This window comes from Brachionichthys hirsutus, chromosome 6, assembly GCF_040956055.1.
Source record: "Brachionichthys hirsutus isolate HB-005 chromosome 6, CSIRO-AGI_Bhir_v1, whole genome shotgun sequence".
Classification (NCBI taxonomy): Eukaryota; Metazoa; Chordata; class Actinopteri; order Lophiiformes; family Brachionichthyidae; genus Brachionichthys; species Brachionichthys hirsutus.
In genome coordinates, this window is record NC_090902.1 from 1,402,229 (window position 1) to 1,425,403 (window position 23,175).

The 23,175-nt window shown below is 51.6% G+C and overlaps 1 protein-coding gene across 1 annotated transcript in view; it reads right to left on the reverse strand.

Annotated features, from left to right (window-relative positions):
• Nucleotides 1-17,446, reverse strand: part of fat4 (FAT atypical cadherin 4) — a 69,238-nt gene extending 51,792 nt beyond the window's left edge. The window contains exon 1 of the mRNA XM_068740645.1: nucleotides 12,344-17,446. Coding sequence (XP_068596746.1) covers nucleotides 12,344-17,446 — 5,103 coding nt within the window. The remainder of the gene's footprint in view (nucleotides 1-12,343) is intronic.
• Between the last annotated feature and the right edge of the window lie 5,729 nt (nucleotides 17,447-23,175).

Sequence of the window (23,175 nt, forward strand, 5' to 3'; positions counted from 1 at the left end):
CCGAAGGTCCACATCCCCGTAGGAAAGCCGGGGACATCAATAGGCAGCTTTGGGTGTGGGGGCAGCAGGGCGGGGGGGGGCGGTGAAGCACTTCTCCAGAAAATCCACACTTCAAAAGAAGTCGGTGTCAGATTGAGGGGGGGGGGGGGGGTTGCAGGAGGAGGCGAAGTCTGCAAGGCCAATCTGCTATGGTCACCAAGAGGAAAGAAAAAAAGAGTCTAGAATCTCGCTGGCGTGCGTTTGTGTTCGGCTTCACCCGTCGGGCCGATCGTCATGTTGATGTCCTGAAACTAATATTCGTGTATCGCGATGCCCTCCTGTCATCGCTGGATGATTTCTGAGCACTCGTCCCGCCACGACTCCGTCCAGTAAACGCTGGAGGCGGCGAGGACTGACTGTCGCAGCAACTTCCCAACGAGCCTGAAGGTCAGAGGTCAAAAAGTGCTCCGAGTGGTCGGACACCAAGCCAGGGGGGGGTCAGAGCACCCAGCAACGCAGCATCAAACTGGACTCCAAGTGACTTTTGGCAATCCTTGGCAATCTACTAGACAGTGTTTTGGAACATGCACTGGTAGAAATTATTTCATCCTCCACGCGTCCTGGCCGTCGGCCCGGGTCTGAGCCCACATCCAGGATTTATCAGTGGCGAGCCAGAGCCTGGGATTACTTCAAAGAGAGGCCTCGATAAGAGCGACCCGATAACCTCGAACCCAAACGAGTGCGCGGCGCACTGATGAGCGCAGACGGCTGACGTGGAATTGTAAAAACAGGAGTAAGGACTCGACCGGCGGCCAATCCCGTCGGACATGAGTCCAGTTTACATCAACAATGTATCGACGCAGGATCGTCTGATTCTGCAGAAAACACTATTTCGCCCCCGCCCTTTAGGAAAACGGGAGGCTTTCTGAAAGCTGGTTTAGCCAAAGAAAAACATCCCTGATTCCGTTTCACATCCCGGAGCCTTAAAACGGTTTCCTGTGGAATTCAGTAAACAAACTGTTTTGTTCATTAAAAAGGGATAACACCTCCAAAAATGTCCAAAAACAAACAACCTTCCAACATGTGGCCTTAAGAAGCTATGATTTCACACCGATCCCGCTTCCTGTTGTTGCTCTTTGGAATGCCGTCTTGTTTTTGTAGGAAAAACCAGGAAGCCGTGGCGGAAGAATTAATTTTTTATACCACACACATGGTGCAGGAGAGAGACGATGGTCGAGCGAAAGGGGCAGGCCATGTAGCGGCGGCCCAGGGAGCAACTCCTGGGGGTCTGGTGCCTTGCTCAGGGGCACCTCGGCACCTCGAGCTCGTCTCGGGTTGGTCTCGAACCAAGTCAAGTTCTTTATGGATCGAACTGCCGCCCCAAATGAGTCCAACTCATCAGGACGCCGTGCTGCTGTTGTTGGTCTCATCATCAGCAACAGGAGAGACGAGAGGGGACACGTTGGAGGGGACATGTTGGACGACAAGGCCAACCCCTACTTGAAAACCAGTCAGGCTCCCAGTATGAATCCCAGAGACCGAAACACCTCCGCAGCCACTTGACAGGATGAAAAAAGAGCGGGAGACGGAGGCGGCGGGGCGTTTAAGAGAGGGTGGGAGCAGCACTCGAGGGCAGAATGGACGACACAAGCCTCCCAGCGGCGGCAGTCAGAGGCAAGGGGACACAGGGGCTGCTGTTCCCATTGAGGTCTTTGTCTCGGGGGTCGCTCTCTTGTTTTCCCTCGGCAAACCGTGGGTACAATGAAGGCGGCGTGCTCCCCTCCCCACGGGCGAAGGGGCTGTCAATACCGGACCTATCAGGCACTGAAAGGCCGAATCGGCCTTCCCATGAAAATCAAGTCAATGACCTGCTTCCCTCGGCTCTCCTGCCTGTGAAGAGGCTGACAGCTATAATTTCAATAAGTAAGAGCGAGCGGCAGTTTTCCCACGTGTTGCCGAGGGGACTCGGACTCGGCATCCTCGCATAAAATGCATCAACTCCTTCGCTGTGAGCTCACCGTAAATAATCCGATTGTGGCCGATTCGACATACTTTTCCGAGCTTCCCCCCCGAGCTGCATCGGAAGAGAAAGAGAAAACACGACGCCGGGAATGCTAAGGCAATCTCGAAGCAAACATCTAACTTCAGCCTTCTGACCCAATCAAGTGGAAAAAGAAGACAGGCTTTGTCCACCTTGGCCCATCCGAGAGAAGTTATCCAAGGGAGGGGGGAGAGGAGAGGAAAAGAACTGGAGCGATCCCCCCCCCCCCACCCCCAAGCTTTTGTCACGCCTTGAGGACCGGCTTAGTCAATTGCTGTCAGATCAAGAAGACAGAAAGGGAAAACAGCCGTGGACGCCTTATATAAAAAAACACTTTCTCTCGCAGCCAAGTCAGGAGAGTCCCCAAAGACACAATTACACAGTCGCCTTAAAGGGATTTGCATTTAAAAGATTGGGCGCAGGCCTGAATGCAGGTCGTTTCCCCCCCCGTGACCATAGAAACACTAGAAAAGGTGGAAAATTCAGTCCGATGAACTTTAAACGACTTTATTAAAGTGTCACTAATCAGACGTGAAAGACACAAAGTCTTAGTGTTTGGGCAAACAGAGAAACATAAAAGAAAAACCTCATTGACCTGGAAAGAGCGTTACTTTGAAAAGCCTCAAGAATAAAGAAAAATTACTCAAGATGTAGGGGGGGGGGGTAATACCTGGAATATTCCAGGAATGTGTTTTAAGAATTAGGAATTATTGAGGAGTGCGATTTTAAAATCTGCACCTCAGCGAAAACAAATATCAGTCGTGGAAACATTCTGACACTTTTTACAAACTACAGGCACTTTCTGCCATGTGCCCCCCCCCACCCCCACCACCAGAAAAATCCAAATTCCAAAGCAGAAAATTGCAACCATTACGGCATAATGGGATAACAACCCGGAGAATAATCCCTCGCTAGCAGTGGCGAGGTTGAAAAGACTCCTGCGAGTCCCGTTTGGTGTCTGCCAGAGGAGCGCCGCATTTTACAGCCACCAGCCGGCGATGTAATCTCCGCTCAATGGGGGCTCCGCCCGGGGGTCCCACCCACCCTCCCACCCGTGGGCTGATCTGTCCATCCCATCCCTGAAGGAATTGATCGACCTCATTTCCATCTCTGTGAAAGGGGACAGAATGGAACTGCGACAAGACAGGAAAGGATGCAGAAAAGGGGGGTTTGGGGGGGGGGTGAATTAGCATTGGTGCCACAGATTAAAAAGAGTCTCTGATCTTTCAGGCTGGTCTTAATCATATACACCCTAAATTAATCATCCCGGGACTTCTATCAGAGTAAGAATTAATTAACTGGGGGGGGGGGGGGGGGACATTGACATAAACAAGGCCAATGATTGGGCGACGATCGTAATGATATGAATTTGATTTTGTGAAGAGAGAAGGATTAATGAGGGGAATAAAAATGGGTTCCGGTTGCTGAAGCTCCTGGAAGGTCTTGAATCCATTTTGTTCTACTTTTTCCGGGCGTTTCTGGAGCCTATCCCTGCTTGCTCCTGGCGAGAGGCGGGGTACACCCCGACTGCGTCACCAGCTTTTCTTCCCCTTATATTCCAGAAAGTCTTTGGATTTATATCCTCACAAAATAAAAGAAATTCATCATAAAGTTTGGGAACCCATCAAGCCGCAGAGATTACATTCCTGCAATGAGTTGCTTAATAAATGAAAAAAAAATTGCCTCCGCCCCATCTAGATCTTCGCTATAGGTCTGGAAAACATAGGCGGACCAGCAGAGAACCAGAACCAGAACCAGACAAACATCTCTGCTGCGTCAGGCCAGACAGAAACCGAGCAGAATGGAAATAACTCGATTACATTTGACTTGGCCGACAGGTGTTTCCGTTAAATTCAAGAAATGTGAAATCCATTTTATACCCCGCCATTTGCCCTGTTAGCCCAAACCCCCCCCGAGTGGCAGAAGAGGAGGTAGATATCCGATTCCAACTCCTGCGAGAGACTGGAGACACCAAACGGCGCCGCCTCCACATGGACGGTCAGTTTTACAGCCAGGGGATCAAACCGGTTCCATATGACCACAGCTGGCGCCGCTCCAGGCCCGGGGCAACCACGGTTTCCTCAGCGCCCGGGTCCAGAGCTCCAGCAGCAGCGGGTGTCTCGCTTAAAGCCCAGGAATAAATCTTGAGTTTCAAAGACGACCTGAAACACGATGCCCGCGCCATGAGGAATTCCACGAGGAAAGTTTAATTCCCAAAGAGGACACTCGGAATTCAAAAAGGAAAAAAAAAAATCCAACGGTGGCAAAGGACTGATCTGAGAGTAAGAAAGTAAAGTAATTTAACGGACAAAAAGAGTTTTAAAACGTCTTCTCTTTAAAGCTTATAGCAACTTCTGAGAGATCTACCTTCCCGTTTATCGGCTTAGCCCTCAGACGTAGCTTTCTAGCTACGTGCTAACATCAATCCTGGGAGTCGACGGTGGCATCATCAGAGGTTGTTTTCAGAATTCAATTCTATGGTTAAGAGGACACACCCACAAACAGCTGAAAACTAATAACATGTGGTCCGGATGGATCCAGTTCTCCAGAAGGTCCAGTAAGTCTTTGGTGAGGTTTTTACAGGTGACGTCTGCATCCCATCGGAGGTGGGGGCCCGGCCCGGACTCAGAGTTCTGCTGAAGCTGGTTCTTCTGTCAGGTCCGTGGTTTATGAGGCGCTGAGCGTGAACAGAGAAGTCTCTGGTGAATAAATGCACTTTTGAGCTCTTGTCGACGCGTTGTGCAACAACACTTTGAGTTTAGAGACGACAGTGAGTTTATTTTTATTTGTATGTCAGGCTCTACACCTTCAAATCACAACCGTCCTAAATGCTTCAAAACATCCAACAAGCTGTCCAAGACGGGAACGACGAGCGAAAGTGGGCCGCTCTGGTTCCGGTTCTGTCCGTCTACGTCTTAAATGCGAAGCACCGATGCTCCTCCAGTCTCTTGGGGCAATCAGACTATTTGTACCGGAGCCGTTCTATCGCTCCAGGAACTTTCCTCTGGCGTGGAAACGGAATATTCTTGTGCGAGCAGTTCTTTTCTATCAATCACCGGACATAAATATCTTCCTTACGTCTGCCTCACAACTATTTCTCACCGTGCCAAGACATAAAGAGGTAAACATGGTTACATTTTCACGTCTGACAGGATAATGCGGTGAAATCACAGAAAGCCGGAGACCGGCTTGGCGAGGGCGCCGGTAAGTATCTCATCAGAGCGCCAACGCTTCAGAAAGGCAGCCAACGCGGGACAAAGAGAAAATACCGCTCCGTTCTACGGGCCGGCCTGCAGCGAGGCATGATGGGAAGTAATAACCGCATCACTACCAACGGTGCGGCAGCCTCGGCAGCCGTCAGAGGAAGAAAGGAAGCGTGCGGCGTTCGCAGTCGGGCTGCCAGTAGCGCCGTAGGAACATTTATCAGTCCGATGAGACGCTTCCTCAAAGAGCAGCCGGTCGTTAGGCTGCCAGGACGAGAGGCGGCGCTTCCGTTCCGGTCCTGCCAAGCCGGGTCAAAGGTCACGCACTTCATCGGGAAGGTCCTGAGAGCGTTGCTCTGCTGGGATCGCTCGCTCATGATCAAATATCTTCATCGGATGGCGTGACATCATCCGTGACATCATCCACAAATCTGCAAGGGCGGGGATTACGGCGGCGGCAGCGGTGCGAACACACACACAGCAGGCATGAACGCCAAACAAACCGACCAATCAGCAATGAACAAAGGTGGAAACATAAGCGCCTCCCTGCAGGTAATTATATAAAACACACCTTCATGGGAGAAGTCGTAATAAATGATCCTGATAGAACTGCATGGTTATAAATGCGTTATTACTACATGCATCTTTATAAAGTCACAATAAACTGCATTCTTTACGACCTCGGTTGAGGAGACAGTAATAAATATCAGCCCAGCTGAAACAGCTAATATTTCGTCTTCATTTTCATAACGTACGCTGAGAGCACCGATCACAGCAGGACGGGGGGGTTAGGGTAAGAATACGCTACTGCACTCTGGAGTTATACCACCCTGTTCATCGAACTGGGCTTTAATTACCCTGAGAAACAGGAAACCACGCCTCCCCTAGCGTTCCACGGGCGGAGAAGTCGCCACGATGGACAAACTGGTCCGTACGTGACATTCCTATCAAGTTCTCCTTTGCTTAAAGCAAACGGCCTCTGCAGGGAGAATATTTTAACAATAGCGCAGAGCAGCTGCTCCTTTCATTCCCAGCGACCATCAGATGAAGCCCTCCCCCCCCCAGACGTCTGATCCCGACCCGCGTATTAACACAACGACGCCGTTTCCCAAGATGGAGACTTCATTCCGATCTCTCCATCAGCAGGCCGGCCAAGTTTAGACAGCGTTTTGGATGAATTCACATCCAGTGGGTTGTTTTTTCTCTCCTTTCATTCTTCTGTGGGAGCTACGTGGCAGTGCCAGAGACGCCAGGCAGAGCGGCATGGGAGCAGCTCAACATCCACGCACAGTGGAGCCTGGTGGAATCAGGACACTTCAGCCATTTGCATAGGAAAATCACAGAGTGGGCAAAAAGGGAGGAGAAGTTGGGAGTAAAAATAACCAGAACAAAAGTAATCAAAACCAGAGGCGGCGTTCTCTCCTGCCTTCAGAAGGCCTCGGGACCGACTTCGCTCTGCTTTCCACCGGATTTCATACCAACACGACTTTCCTCCGACAGCAGAGGCGTGGAGGGCAGCTCAGGTGCGCCGGCTACGAGCCAGAGCGAACCCACAAGTCTCCGCCCAGAACCCTCGCCAGCTGGCTTCCATTAAACGGGGGGGGGGGGGGGGCTCACCCAAACGGCGAGGTACTGCAGCAGCGTCCTGCTCGCCGTGGACGGCCAGCCGCGGAACCCAAGAGCGGCCACGCAAACATCGAGCCGAATGCGATCCAAGAGTCTATTGGAATGAGATAATAATCCTCCGAAGTGAGGCTGCAGTTATTGTCTCCACTCGGCTACGTGCTCCAGCTAACCGCGGCCTTCCTGCAGGACGGCCGGCGGGACGAGGGGGAGGATCTGCACAGGAAGGTTTGTGGCGCGCTTCAACCTCAGGACTGCACAGGAACACCTGATAATTTACCTGTCAGGCCATTCAAAGACAAGACACGACGCCAAGCAGCGCAGACTTCATTTGTTTCTGATAAATAGTCCAACTCAAGACTCCATATTTTTTTATGGTTGCATGATTGCATCAAATGGAAACAGTCCAAGCGCTTAAAAGAACATTTTATACTTTCTGCAAAATATTGCCAGACTTATTGAGTATTGGTCAAATGTTCTGCGAGTTTGAACAATGTCTGGCCGCCCCCCCACCCCAAAAGTACCTCTTTAAAGAAGCATATTCCAAAAACAAAAGGGGACACGATATTAAAAATCTGCTATAATGTGGAAGGGAAACCGCATTAGATTAAACGGGATACGTCAGAGGATTTAAAAAAAGCTCAGGACGAGGCCAACGAGCTGCCAAATGACGGGCGTAAACAGAATTACGACGGCGTGATTTCTGAAAATCCAACGACTTCCATAGGAATTAAGTGTCGGAAAAGTCGAGCAGGGACAGTTTGAAAGCTGAAATATTTCAGTTGTGAAATCGAAAACAGCTGCGAACGGACTGCGGCTCGGTTTGTGGCCGCCGCGCGGCGCGGCGCGGCGCGGCACGGCGAGCGAGGCAACGTTTGCGAGCCCAGAAAAAGCAATAAAAACCGACGAGAACACAAAGCGAAAACCGAAAAAATTTGTCGTATACAAAACGCTAAATCACGGCGTGGAACGTTCTAGCGTGTAACGCACACAGAACGCCCGGGGAGGGGAGATAGCTACAACTCAGCGCCGGCGTTCTGGTCCCAGTCTATCTTTGCTTGCCCCCCCCCGCCCCCTCTGACACTAAAGCCCTGCTCCAGGTCTCCCTCCCTGCCTTCCTTTCCTCCCTCCATCTCCCATGAAGCTCCTAATTCATCTGCAGGAGATGCGCCGTCCTGCTTAGGCGAGGCCGGTGCAGAAGTCCTCTCTGCCGTGCCCGGAGGCAAAGCTGAAAAAGCAGAGCGAGGGGCAGGAGCGAGGGGCAGGAGCGAGGGGCAGGAGCGGGACGTCTGCCCCGAGAACGCCGGAGACCTGCCGTCTGCATGCGGATGCGTTCGAGTGTTTGTTGATGCAGGCGAGCTCGGTAAGTCACGTGGAAGAACAAATCATCCGGTGGCTGGGATCCATTATTACCGCAGAGAGAACGCGCCAAGATCAACCATCGCCGCTCGCTCTCTCTCCCCAACGCCATTCGTTGTCGAAGCGAAAGCAGTGGAACTATTTAGATTTGTATTTTTTTTTGGAACTGGACAGACTTGGGTATATTTTATTGCTCCCTGACGGTCAGATCCGAGCAGAGAATAGCGATGTAGAAACTTCCAGGATGCAGATTTCCTCACGTAGGAAAATAAATGCTCCAACCTTCGCCGCGGTTTAGCTCGCAGCTCCTGTTGGACGCCCCTCCCCCCGCGCCGGGGAAGGAGGTGAACGTCATTCCGGTCGGAGCACGCGTGGAACGATTCCCTCTCAAATGAGGCGAGACGATCAAACAAGAGAAATGTATCTCCCGTGTGAAAATAAACCCCATGATGCAACGCTCTGCGGCGCCGCGTTCATTTATTGTTTTAACCCCGGCTGCCGCGTCGACTTCGCATGAGAGACGGAGCAAAGACGTCTGCGGAGAGTCGACCGCAGAGTTTCCTTTTAATATCTACGTACATTCCCTTTCTAAACACGACCGAGCAAACCAGAGTTAAAAATGGACTTTGAATCATTTTCGTTCTAACCTGTTTAGAGTAGCAGCAGGGCGGAGTCGCCACAACGGGACAATTCAGCTCGCCGCAGAAGCCAGGACAACGAGGAGGGACGTCAACGCCAATTCAGCGAGCGATCAGTCCAGGGCAGACGGCGTGCGAGCGGGATGAACGGCGGGAAGATAGTTTCTATACTTCACCCTGAAATCCTTTTAAATACGAACAGTTTAGCATCTTTTGCTGCCGGAATGATTGTGGTTCTCCTCCTGAGGTTCAGGAGTCCAGCAGGAGGTCACGGGTCAAACAGGAGAAGATGACTGAGGTCTCAGGAAAAAGGAAAGTCAGGAAAACCCAACGAAGGATCGGGATGGACTTTCAGAACGTCTCGACACAAACAGCCCGGCGTAATAAAAGGAGACGACGCCTCCTCGCCCTTTAGGCATGACGCTTCGACGGCTCCGTTTCGTGTCTCATTCAAACTCTCCAGACGGGTCCAAACCGATTTGAACAGAACTGATTTACAGCCGAGGTGGACTCTCCCCCCCCTCCCTGCAGGCTCCATGCTAGCAGCGTTAGCATGGCATCCGTGTGAGTTGTAGTTCCGTGTTATCCGGACTACAAGCCGCTACTTTTTAACGCATTATGTGCTGAGGTTAATTAAGGTTATCTTTAATTCCTTTCTAGATTTTCTCCACACATAAACCCATAAAAAAGGTTCTAAACAAGTTTTACCGCAGCTGGAGAACCGATGAACTGGATTTACATTCATTCCAAAGATTAGTTCAGTTTAAGAAAAATTGCACTAAAAGGTTCTTTTTTTTTATATCTCAGGTTACAACATGGACGCCGCAGCTTCTAGACAGCGTCCAATAGTCTGGAGATTCCGGTATTCATATTCATAAATGATGCTTTCTCAAAATATCTCGACACCTCGAGGCTTTTGGAATCTTGAATAACCTTTAATATCCTTCTGGATTTTGTTTTCTGTGATGGTTTTTATCTTTTCCACTAACTGACAAGCTCCACAAACATCTTGAGGAATAAGAATCTCTCCAGTGACATGGGAAAAGCGACTTTAACCGCTTGTTTCATTTCAGGCTTGCTGCTGCCTCATCCTCCAAAACATCCCATCTACTGCTTCCAGAACCTAAATATGTCATCCTCCTCCTCCTCCTCCTCCTCCTCCTCCTCCATTCCCACAGCTTCCAACATCGTCTGACATGTCCAGAACCCTCCCAAAAAGCCTCCCCTCAACCTCACAACTCCAAATTGCTCTGCTGTATCCCGTCGGGGGGGGGGGGGGGGGGGGCTGGATGACGGGGGCATCCATACACCCTCCTAAATCTGCCAAAGCGAGAAGCTGGCACAAAAAGCCTCCCGATCCCTGCTCCGGGCGGCGCAAGTCTTTATCTGGGAAGGCAAAACAAAGGAAGTTCTTGTTGAACACTCGGACTGTGTTCCCTCTTCAGGAAGAACAATGCCTTTAAGAGGAAGGGGCAGGGAATGAAGTGGCACTCCAGGATCTCTCCAACATGAGTCGCCAAAGCCTTTACTGATAATGAAAGAACGAATCTTCAAAGCCACTAAAGTTTCTACGTCTTTGACAAACATCATTTGACAAAACTCAAGTCAGAAGAAAATTGCAGGATGTGGTGAAATAAAATGAAAAACCAACAACCCAGAGTGGAATCTGGATTCACCGACAGCATCTTGATCCGAGTAGAAAATGAAGAACATGTGAGAAATGCCTGTTGCACATGATGCTTCAGGTCGCAGCGGGTCGTCTAATGACAGATCTAATCGATTGTAGAATATCAAGAAGGTCCAGGATAAAGCCCAGAGCCTCCGTTTCCAATCCGGGCCCCTCCAGTTGTTCAAGATCGCGTCCCTCGATAAAGACGTCCAGGAAAATTCTCTTTGCTTGAGACTTTTCCAAAACATCACACATGCATAGCAGCGGGAAAAACTCCAGCCTTCCCTCAGACATCCAATCAATGGGGGAAATGGGAAATGGAGAATGTGAAAGGGTCGCAACCCCAGGGGTGGATATAACCCCCCCCCCAGTTACTACTGGGTATCTGGTGTACATAAACACTGCACTGGAAAAACATTAGTCTAAGTCTGCAGGTCTACGCTGTTGTGTCCCGCTGAGATCGACACGGTAGATTCAAATAGCGAGAATACGACCCGCTCCCCTCCCGTCGAAAACGAGTGCCCGCTGCATTTCAGACCGCCGCCTCCAAATGTGGAAGGTCATTTGAATTCCTCCAAGTTATTAAATCTCACGCTTCTCAGAAATTGAAAGATTGACTGCGCGGCCAGGTCGTATGGAAAAGTCATCTCTCCAAGGGGCGAGAGAGTCCAGGCTTAGCGCGGAGACAGGTCGGGAACGGAGCCCTAATTACCCCGACCGACGGTAGATCTGCAGGGAGGCAGATTGTCATCATCGCCGCGGGCAACGTGAGAAAACATCTGACATTCCCATTAGGCCCAGGCCGACCTTCAACTTAACCCGGCTAACGCGATTTTGCCGAGTAATCCTTGATTTCAATAACACGTGAACTTCGTCTTCGAATAAGCGCCGTATCGCATTGCAGTGGTTAAAAAAAAAAAAAAGAATAGCTGTCAAAAGACATCCTGCTAATTCTGGAGCTGTTAAATCATCCGTCGTCGGACGTTACGCGCAAGTCCCGGTTGACTCACAAGTGTTTTTCATTTGACAAGCAGCTCGGTCTGAGCCACCGAGCGCCGGGTTTAAGATTCCCACAACTCCCTCGGTCTTCGGCGAAAGCCTGGAAAAGGTGCATCGAATAAGAGAAACCGAGCAGGCAGCTTAAGTTTCCCTTTCTTTGCCCTCAGCATCTTTTCACAGCCTTAAGAGGTCACCCAATTTTAATGGTCACTCATTGCCTGCGGAGAGGTTATAAAAGGGTGCCCCCCCAGGACCACCCCGGTGTCAAAACAGCCCCTGGCTCAACTGCTCAAAGCCCCCCCCCCCCCCTCCGATGACGCGGACGGGCACTCGAGACGCTGTCCAAACATCAACCTGAATGATTTACGTCTGCGGCAGGCAAGTTAAAAAGCAAAGCTTTTTTTGATTTGTGCGGTTCATGAGATAAGAGCCATCCTGGCTGGCGTAGAAGACGAGCAACACTCAACTCTTATTCCCTGACTGCTCAACGACATTAGAGCGGGAATGTCCAAAATGAATTTACAAATAAAGTTATCCTGTCCAAGAATATTAGGATTTAATATACTGCAGAGCCTCGCATAAAAAAAATGCATTTCATTAATGAGGCAGACACAACTGCAACCGGCGGCTCCGGTTCACGTGTGACTCGGACAGCCCCCCCCCCCTCCTTTTTTCCAACCCGGGGCTTGATCTCATTACCGTTCCATCCGAACGTCTGGAACCGACGCCAGCGAGTGAGTTCATGCCCTCTCCCTGCCAAACAGATCAACTCGACCAACAGAGCGGAATATAAGGTAGCTGCAGGGAATAGAGAGGTCGGCGGCGCACTCACCTCGGTGCGTTGCGTCCTGGGCCGGCTGGCGTCCGCCTCGATGGCGTACACGTCCACCAGGTAAAGGTCGGCGCCCTGCTCGCGGTCCAGCTCAGCCGCCGTCTGGATCACTCCAGTGCTGCGTCCGATGGTGAAAAGGCGCCCGACAGCTTTCCCGCCGCTGTGGACCGCCACGATGAAATACTCCACTCTGGTCACGGAGCCCCGCGGGCTGGCGGCGTCCAGGGAGATGACGTTGGTGCCCGGCGGCTGGCCCTCTTTCAGGATGGTGATGTATTTCGGCTGCGAGAAAACGGGCCCGTCCGTCCCTTGGAGGATGATCATCAGCTCCGTTCGGGAGGTCCTGCGCTCCACGCCGTGATCCGTGGCCGACACCGTGAGGGCGTACACGAGTCGGGACGGGACCAGCGGCGAGGCCAGACGGATGTCTCCGCTGTACCTGTCCATAACGAAAGTGTTGGCGTCCCCTTCCACCATCTCGTACTCCACTTCCCCGTTGGCGCCCTCGTCGGGGTCGGAGGCCACCACCGTGGTCAGGATGGAGCCAATGACGATGTTGGGCTCGGCCACGAGGGCGTTCTGGGACACGAAGGAGGGGATGTTATCATTCTGGTCTGTGACCCAGATTGTGACATTTTTCAGCGCAAAGCGGCGGGATTCCACCGGGACCGCCTGATCGGTGGCTTTGATCGTCAGCTCGAACAAAGTCGAAAACTCTCTGTCGACTTCCTGGTTGGTGTAGATGAGCCCGGAGCCCGGGTCGATGTGGAAGTGGCCCCCTCTGGGAACCTGCTGAACAATGGAATATTCCAGCTGCCCGTTTATGTCTGCGTCCGTGTCGAGAGCTGTAATCGTCATAACCGACGTCGAGATGGGAAGGTTTTCAGGGATGGATTTAAAAATGTCCCCGGGGGTAAATATGGGAGGGTTGTCGTTAAAGTCCCTGACGTGAACGACCACGGGGATGGACGAGGAGCGAGGAGGCCTGCCATTGTCTTTTGCGGTGATGTTGAGTTTGTAAAAAGACTGAGTTTCAAAGTCCAGCTTCTTAACCAGAAAGATGCTGCCGGTGTTGGCGCTGATGCTGAACGTCCCGTGGTTGTTGGTGGCCGCGATGCCGTAGGTTAGCTCTGCGTTTTGACCTGAATCTGCATCGGCGGCGGTCACGGAGACCACCAGCTCCCCAATCCGCATGTTCTCCAGGACGTCAACGGCTAGAGAGGCTTTGGGGAAGGAGGGGGCGTTGTCGTTCTCATCCAGGATGCTGATACTGAGCATGCAGGAGGAGGACGAGGGAACGGCGCCGGCATCAACGGCTATTATCTTCAATGAATAGGAGGATGTGGATTCATAATCCAGCATCCCCACTAAGGTCACCTGCCCAGAGCTGCTATCGATCGTGAATTGTCCTTCCTCGTTGCCTTGAGGAATGTGATAATGAACCAATCCGTTCTCGTTCTCATCCACATCGGAGGCGGAGACCCGCAGCAGCTGCGTCATGTTCTGAGCCGACTCAGAGATGGAGGCCTGGTAAATGTCTTTAGTGAATTTGGGCGGGTTGTCGTTGATGTCTCGAACGTAAACCTGCACTTTGGCCTGGTCTCTCAGGGGCTTGGGGAGACCCCGGTCCGACGAGACGACCACGAAGCTGAACACGGCGGCGCCCCTTTGTCTCACGAGCGACTCGCGATCCAACCGCAGCGTGCTGGTCAACTCCCCCGTGATGGCGTTCAGCTCAAAGTTGGGCTGCGGAATCTCAAAAGCATATCTGACCTCACTGTTGGGGCCGAAGTCCTTATCCTCTGCATGAACGCGCCCCACCAGTGACCCCCTCCTCTGCTCTTCCTCAAAATGAAACACATAATTAGTGCTGTTAAACAGGGGCCGGTTGTCGTTGACATCATCGAGAAGCACGCTGACGTTGACGGTGGCGCCGAGCGGCTCCACGGCCCGGTCCTTGGCCACAAGCACTAAATTATATCTGTCCTGGGTCTCCCTGTCCAGCTCGGCTTTGATGTACAGCTGTCCATCCGGGAAAACGCCGAACACGTCGCCCGCGTTGCCCCCGGCGATGTCGTACATAATCTCCCCGTTGAGACCGGAGTCTTTGTCGGTGGCCCCCACTTTGAAAAAGCGGCTGTTGACCGGCTCGGACTCCGGGATGACGACCTCGTAGGAAAGCTGGTCGAACACCGGCGGGTTGTCGTTGACGTCGTAGACGCTGACGATGAGGACGAGGTTGGAGGTGTGCCTGGGCACGCCCGTGTCCGACGCGATGACCTCGACCTCGTAGGAGCTGGTGGTGACCTCCAGCGGCCCGGTCAGCGTGATGAGGCCGCGCTTCTCGTGGATATGAAAAAGCGCTCGGGGGTTCTGCTTCAGGCTGTAAAGCACCACGCCGTTCGCCCCTTCGTCGGGATCGGACGCCTTGGCCTGGAATATGACGTGGCCCGCGCCCCAGTTCTCCACCGCGCTGACGTGTTCCACGGCGTGAATAAAACGAGGGGCGTTATCGTTCAGGTCCTTCACGGTGACGTTAACGAAGGCCTCTCCTGTGATCTCGCCGGCTCTGGCTACGACCTCCAGCCTATAGAACGCCTGCTCCTCTCTGTCTACCTGGCTCGAAGCCGTGATCCGACCTGAACTGTCAACGGCAAAAAGCCCCCTCTGGTCCCCCGAGGTGATCAGATACGAGACGTTTGTGTTTAGGTCTACGGTGGTGGCCGATACGCTCCCTATGACTGTCCCCACGCCTACGTTTTCAAACATGACGAAGCTGTAGCCTCTCTGGCTGAAGACCGGCGGATTGTCCTGCGTGTCGATGACCGTCACGGTCACAACGGCCTGGATGTGCGAGCGCAGGCCACCGTCATCCGCTGCCGTCACCTGCAGCTGGTAAGCGGTTTTCTCCTCTCTGTCCAGGGGCACCAGAGTTCCGATCTTCCCCGTATTGCTATTAATTCTGAATTTGGAAGCGTCTCCAGCCGTAATTATATATCTGACTGTGCCGTTTCGACCCAAATCGGGGTCTGCGGCTGAAACGGTGGTTACATAAGAACCCGCGGGCTCGTTCTCTTTCACATTGGCGAAATACTGCACTGGGTAAAAGGCTGGCCTGTTGTCATTGATATCCCTCAGGGTGATGTTGACTCTCCCTCCGGATCTCAGAGGAGGGCGTCCCGCATCTGCCGCCTGGACGTGGAGCAGGTAGGAGGCCTGCTCCTCTCTGTCCAGCACCGCGGCCGTGCTCAATCTCCCCGACGCGGCGTCTAGACGAAACAGCTCCTGCACCGAGGCCGGAGTCTCCGCGTCGAACGAGAACCGGACGGTCCCGTTGACCCCGAGGTCGTCGTCCGTGGCGGACAGCACGACCAGCTCGGTGCCGGCGGCGGCGTGTTCCACCAGGGAGACGTGAAACGTGCTCTGGGTAAACGTGGGCACTTGGTCGTTCACGTCGGTGATGTTAATTATAAGTTTAGTGTAAGAGATCTTGGGCTGCAGCCCCTGGTCTTTGGCGCTGACGTTGAGCACAATTTCAGATGCTACTTCTCGATCCAGCGAAGCAGCGCTGGTAACCAGACCGCTGTTTTCGCTGATGGAGAACCAGCCCAAAGCGTTTCCAGACACAAGCGAGTAGCGCAGGTTGGCATTCTGCCCAGAGTCGCCATCTGTTGCAGAAACTCCTTTAATGTAGCTGCCCTTGGGGACGTCTTCGCCGATATCTACTCTGTACATTGCTTCCTGGAATATTGGAGGGTGATCATTTATATCATTAACAAAAATAACCAGACTGGCAAAGGAGGACCTGGCGACGGGCCTGCCGTTGTCCGACACGGACACGGTCAGGTTGTACGAGGAGATCCTCTCCCGGTCCAACACGCTGGCCACTTTGATCAGACTTAAATTGGGCACGAGAGACGTGTGCACTTCAAAATGCCTCTGCTCGTTCCCGCCCAAGATTGAAACCGATATGTTACCGTTGGCCGCGGGCGAGTCGGAGTCCGACACGGTGAGCAGAGCCACAACCGTTCCGATCTGCGCGTTCTCATCGACGGAGGCGAATTTAGAAGTTGTGGGGAAATATCTAAACTTGACCACCGGGTCGTTGTCATTCACGTCTAGAAGCTTGACGGTGGCTTCTGTCCTGCCTGACAGTGACGGGACGCCGTTGTCAATGGCGTGGATAGTCAGGGAGAACTCTCTCTTGCTCTCGTAATCTAAACCCTCTTTTATGGTAACTGTGCCTGCCTTGGGGTCAATCTGGAAAGGGGTTCCTTCATCTAGAAAGTACCTGACCTCAGCGTTGGCTGCCTCGTCCTGATCGGACGCCGTGATCTGCAGAACGCTAGAACCCACTGCCGCATCCTCAAAGACGCTGGTCTGATACTGGTCCTGCTCAAACGCGGGGGGGTTGTCATTTATGTCTTGAATGGTGACGTTTACTTGCATGTAGCCGAACTTCTTGGGGTCTCCTTTGTCCTCCACTTGGATCAGGAGCTGGTAGAAGGGGGTCGCTTCCCTATCCAAGCCCCCCGTCGAAACGAGGTGCAGGAAAGCCCCCTCCCCGCTGGGATTGACTGTAATATCCAAGCGGAACCTCCTCTGCTCGTTGCCTTTCACTATTCTGTACGTGGTGTGATCGACTCCGTTGCTCCCGATGTCTGAATCCGTCGCGGTGTCCAGGATGACTTGTCTTCCGCTGCTGGCGTCCTCCTTAAAAGACACGATGATGGACGCGTCGGGAAACACCGGGGAGTTATCGTTCATATCCAAAACCACTATCCTGACCTCGGTGGGGTAGGTAGGCTGGCTGGACAGCACCACCACGTTGATGACGTCACTCAGCAACACCTCCCTGTCAATGACGGAGGAGGCGTAAATGACCCCGGTGGTCCCGTTGATGGCAAAAAGTTTGTGGCTCTCGCTGAAGCGGTACGTGAAGCCGGGCTTGGTGTCTATGGTGCCCACGTAGGTGCCGAGGGGCTGCTCCTCCAGGACCTGGAACTGTTGGCGGACTTGGCTGGATGCTGAGTCCCGGGACAGAGTCCACACCGTCAGGAGAATCAAGTGAAAGCAGCCCACGCCTCTACCTGTGTGCGCCATGGTCGGTAATCCGGTTCCAGCTTCCTCAGGCAGAGTCCATGTCCAACATGTTTAAATCCAGATTAAAGTCAATGGGAATATCCGCGCAACGTCTCTATCCACGCGTATTCCAAAAAAAGAAAGAAAAGAAAAAGTAATCCAGAAGTTCGGTCCTGCGCAGAGCTGCGTTTTCACCGCAACAAAATAATAACTCCTGCTTTCATTTCTGCTCCTCAGATGTCATTTCTCAAAGCGCGGCGGAGCAGAAGGAAAGTTTCTGGCGCCTCAAACGGATCCAGAGTTCGAGCGCAAAGCCTCTGGAGCTCAGTGTGTCCAGCCGGCCGAGCCCACGCACCGTCCCGTGGAATAACGGTCCGGGCGCTTCGGTCATATTGTGTTCAGGAGTCCCCCCGGTAAGTTAGAACAAAGCCGGAGTTCGTCAAACTCCCTCCCATCACCGATCCCATTGGGTCGCGGCGCTCCTGCGCGCCCTCCCACCGCTCCTCTCTCTCTCTCTCTTTCTCTCTCTCTCTCCATTGTGCGGCGCGAGCGCGCGAGCCCCCGCGCGCGGATGAAGACGGCCAGGTAACGGACGCGCGTGAATTACCTCCGTGACGGGCGCGCGTGAATAGAAACGCTTTACAGCAAAATCAAGGCGCAATCTGGATCATTATTTTAAATTACTAAACCTTGTTGTAACAAAAAGTAAAAACGTGTGGAAAAGTCACATAAAAATCGTATTTCAGTTTAAAATATTTAATTGTAAATTGCTGATTAAGCCTCAGTTTTATGTTTCAGTTTGCTCTTATTCTGTATACCTGTCTATCATCAAGGGCTTAATGGTAAATTATAAAAGGTGAAATATTTGCAGTGGCCTGGATTGAAGCTCCATTAAGCGGGTGACCACCGCCACCTAGAGGCCAGATGGCGGTACTTCAGAATATTACACGCATTGGAGAGCTGAAGATACTTTCTATTTTATTTTAAGGCAGCCTTTTACCTTAAGTTGCTTCTGAGCTTTGAGTGTGAGCCTGCAGAAGTTTTAATTAGTCTTAGATGGGCGGTATAAAATCACAAACTAAACCGCTGCGGCTCTAAATGATATTTAGAGCACGACTGATGACTGAATGAAGTTTTTTTTGCGAGCATCTACTTCTGTACTTTCGGCTTTTCCCGTGAGGGGTCAACCTTCTCCACTTCTCCAACGGTGGGATAAGCAGCACCCTGACTAAATATTAGACGCTGTTGGTGCATTTCTCACATTAAACATGTTAAATGAACACATTAAACATGTTTAATGTGTTCATTCGCTCTTTCCTGCAGGTCTGGAATCACAAAGCAGCTAATCGTCCTTCTCCTGCAGCCACATGAGGCACTGAACAGATGTCTCTGAACTTCTGCCTGCGAGCGTTTCTGCTGCTGCTTTTTATTGATTGCAATGTGGGAGAAGACAAAACTGTGGAAAAGCGCACACGCATGATGAATGTCCGTGGGACGGGGGACGGGGGACTGGGGGGGGGGGGGGGGTCGGCGCTGCGTCAGGCAAGTGCACTGAAAAGATCCGTCCGACTACACGAACCTTGAACTTCCTCCATCTCGTGAAAATGACATTACAAGAGGATGATTACGAGACAAATCGATGTTTATTCGGGTTTAATATTTGACCATTTGTGGCTCCTGTAATCAGGACGTGAGTCAACTTCTGTAATCGAGTTACCGGGAGCACTGTACCGGTGGAGCCGCTCGGCCCGCCGCAGGTTCGGTTCTCCGGTTGGAGACGGAGCATCAAAGTGGATTACCCCCCCCCCCCCCCCCCTCACACACACACAGGAGACGTCGAGCTAATCCGATTACTGGGGCTGAGCCAGGAGCTCTCAGGATGCGTCCGATATAAATAAAAGGTGCCGCGACCCGGATCTGACACCGAGTGAGAAGTAAAAGCAGGTAAAATAAGGTGCATGTTGTTCACCTGAATGCGTGAAATGTGTCTTAAAGGCACCACACAAATGAATTTACTTCAACATGAATATTATTATTATTATTATGAGATTATTTTCCAATTGTTCCCGAGCGTTTTGGGCCGTCAGAGGTTGGACCCTCTGACTGCTCTCGGATCAGACGATGATTAAATGGTCGTGGTCATTCCGAGCAGATTCACGCCCCTCAGAGGATGCGCCATTCATGTCTGTAGCTGCAGCAAAAACCGGCCGGCCAATGAAAACCAGTGTTGTGTTGAGTGTGGAGCAGCTGCAGAAAGAAATATAAAAGGCCCCGGTCCTGTAAATCCATCAGACAGAAAGTTTATGAGGGCGCTCAAAAGAACGGGAAACCAGGCGACCTTTGGCTCCGCTGATTTCCAAATGTGGGCCGGGCAGACTGACGGCCCAAAGTAACCTCATCGAGGGGACTTCACACCGATGCCAGAAAAAAATGTGAAATCCCCCTCGAAGAGATTACTTCAGAATATCAAAGGCAAATTTCCTCAAGTGACGTGTTCCACGGCGTGAATAAAACGAATTTCCCAGACTTGAAGGTCAGGCCCTTCATCCGTCCAGGGAAGAGGAGGGTAAATCAATACTTTACAAGGAGTCGCTGGTTTCACTTTCAGCCGACAGGAGCGTTTTAGAAAACGCGAGCTACAGAAAGGTTATTGTTCGCCGTTGGGGAAACAAGGCCGGCCTCTCTCCTAACGACCGGCGGCGGGCCCGTCTGTGTTTGTCCAACGAGCTTCTGGGTTTTAAATCGTCCTGGTTTTCTACCCGCCCGACCTCTGGCTTGTCGGATGCTAATGCGAGGTCCTGCTGTTTCCCCAGCGTGTTTGGCGTCTCCCGCATTCCGCTCGCCGGCTGGAGCGAAGGAATCTCAGCGTGAGGAAATATCACTCGCCGACCAACCAAACGGTCGGTGGCTTTCGGGCTTTCCCAGTCTGCTGCATGTCTGCCGCATGTCTGCGTTCCCAGTCTGCTGCATGTCTGCTGCATGTCTGCCGCATGTCTGCATTCCCAGTCTGCTGCATGTCTGCTGCATGTCTGCATTCCCAGTCTGCTGCATGTCTGCTGCATGTCTGCTGCATGTCTGCTGCATGTCTGCTGCATCTCTGCGTTCCCAGTTTGGAGCGGGAAAAGTTGAACGAGCCCCCACACCTCCGAGCGATCCGGCATCTCCAGGATGACGAGAAAAGCAAACCGTGAGAATAATCATTGACCGAGCTCACCATTAACTTCAGATTAATCCAGATTAAGCAAATCTGTTGCACATATTTGAATATTTTTACGTTATAATACGAATATTAGAAATTTGTATGTGGAAAAAAACAAGAAATATGAAGTTGCATAAATGTGCTCCGCCGCATGCAGTATCGACATCTGTCCACCTGGTGTCACTGTTGTTTCATTTAAATCATCCACCTTCACTGGTTGAGTGAAACGTTTGTTTACAACCTTGTTTCTTTCCCAATCTGTTTCATCCCAGGACGCAGAGAGTCATGCTGAAGCAAACGCAGTAAAAACTAAGTCGTTGAGAGTCCGGAGGGGAATCAGTGAGTCAAATAATGGCGTCCAAAGGAAAATTAGCTGTCGACTACGATGCGTTTTACTTGGAACATTTTTGATGGGACCAGGCACAGATAGCAAATACTGCAAAATGATACAGATTTAAAACATAAGATTAATAATATGAATCTACAAATACAGTATTTACACAGAACAAACCGGTTTACAATAGCATATAAATAGGTTTTAGGAGAATTCCTTAGTCGCCATTGGCTAATATCTGCAGTATGTAACAACAAGACCTCGTATTTAAAGTCAGAAAAAGAACGATGCGCTTCTTAACTCCTTTGGAACTAATATGAAACTGTCGTCTGCAGAGGACAGAAGAGGACGGAGACAAATAACGCCGCTGTTCATTGGACTCTTTATTCACATTCTCCCTGGACTCTTATTTTGAAATGCCTTTCCGTTAGCGACAGCAGTATAGCTGCTACAGCAATGAGGCTACGTAGGCTGTGGTGGCTACACAGGCGCCACACAGGGATTATATAGATGAGAGTTAACATGAGGCCCCTGACCCTAATCCCGACCCCTAACACCAACCTCAAAAGGACGAGGGCCTCCGAGTTGAGCTCTCGCTCCATCACCTCCAGTCCAGCCAGTTGAGGGTGGTCCGGTCTGACTAGGATGCCCCCTGGTTGCCTCTTGTCCCACTGAGAGGAGGTTCTGGGTAAGACCCAGAATCCGCTGGAGGAACCGCACGTTTCATCAAGTCTGGGAACGCCTCCGGATTCCCCAGGAAGAGCTGGAAGAGGAACGCCCGGAACACATTTCGCCTTGTTGCTGCGGAGACCCGACCTGGATAAGAGCAAGAAGACGGACGGATAAATGGTGCGGGATAATAGTTCATCACAACGGAACACTGGGCTCCTTGTCAGGCTGACGGCAACACTTTGCGCGACTCATCCTCGGGACGTCTTCCCTGTCCGGCCTCGTTATCTCCACTTGCTGATGATGAAGAGGCGCGAGGACAGAACCCAGAGGCTGATCTAGAGAGGATTACGGGGACTCTTTCCTGCCGTCACACGAGACCAGAGCTGAAGCATGTAAACCTTTATATGGAGCCACCTCTTTAAATGCCTCCTGCGGTTCTATTATTACCAGGGGATAGATTTCTAGTGTGCCAAGGTAGAAAATAATAGGTTTGAAAGTGTTATGTTCAAGTGTCCACCGTGGGCGGGCACAGGCTGTACCTCCCACCAGGGAGACGCCATCCCTTGATTTGTGTCCCTTGAATCAGCGATCACATATCAAAAATGGTGCCTCGGTGGTGGGGGGTAGAAAAAGAGAAGAGGCACAGATGGGTCCCTGAGGCACCCCATTAAGCAAGTTTAAACATCGGAAGCATTTCTTGAGTTAGAGTAGGATCAAGTAGCTCCTGAGGCGCCCAGGGGTAGACTTTTCAAGTCCGAGTAAAGAACTCCATTCTGACTCGGGCCTTGAGCTCGTCCGAGAATTGATGAGGGAGCGTTGGACAAAATAAACGTCCATCTGCTGCACGACAAGCCAGAAACAACCTCTGCAACGGACTGGAAGAGCTTCTGCCGAGAGTTCCACTGAGGTCAGGAGAAGTTCTGTACAGCATTCTATGTGGGGGGGGGGGGGGGGGGGGGGGGTACGACAGACTCGCTGCAAATGAAATCCCTCAAATCTCCCTCGTCACGTCTGTAATTAAAAATATGCTTCCTGGGAGATGTCGGCGTTTTAGGTAATAAAAAGCCTGCTCTGTGAGCGTACCCCCCCCCCCCCCAGGCGTAATCTTAATGCTAATCTCAATATCTTCCAATAATTCTACCTGCTCCAATTTACCACGAGTGTTCATGCAGCTCGACACTCGTGTGAATTAAACTAACAGATGTCTCTCAGAATGTTTTCTGCACCAAAGGCTGTTTTAGGGGTTTTGCTATATTGCTAATCTAAGGCTCCAGTAAATAATCCCTTTAATGCGTCGCCAATGCAAAATACTTTCCTATGTCATGATTCAGCACTTTATTCTTGGTCATCATCCATCCATTTTCCTCAGTTATTTTTCCGCTTTGCTTCATTGTTTTTAATCTATCGGTGGTCGCAGACTGTCTGCTGGCACATTGCCGCCACCTTCTGGCTGTAGCGCTGCATTACCAACAGAATGCGGGCTAAACAACGACAGTTGTTACACTTAATATCAAGAATATGGTGGTAAAACTTTAGTGAAGCGAT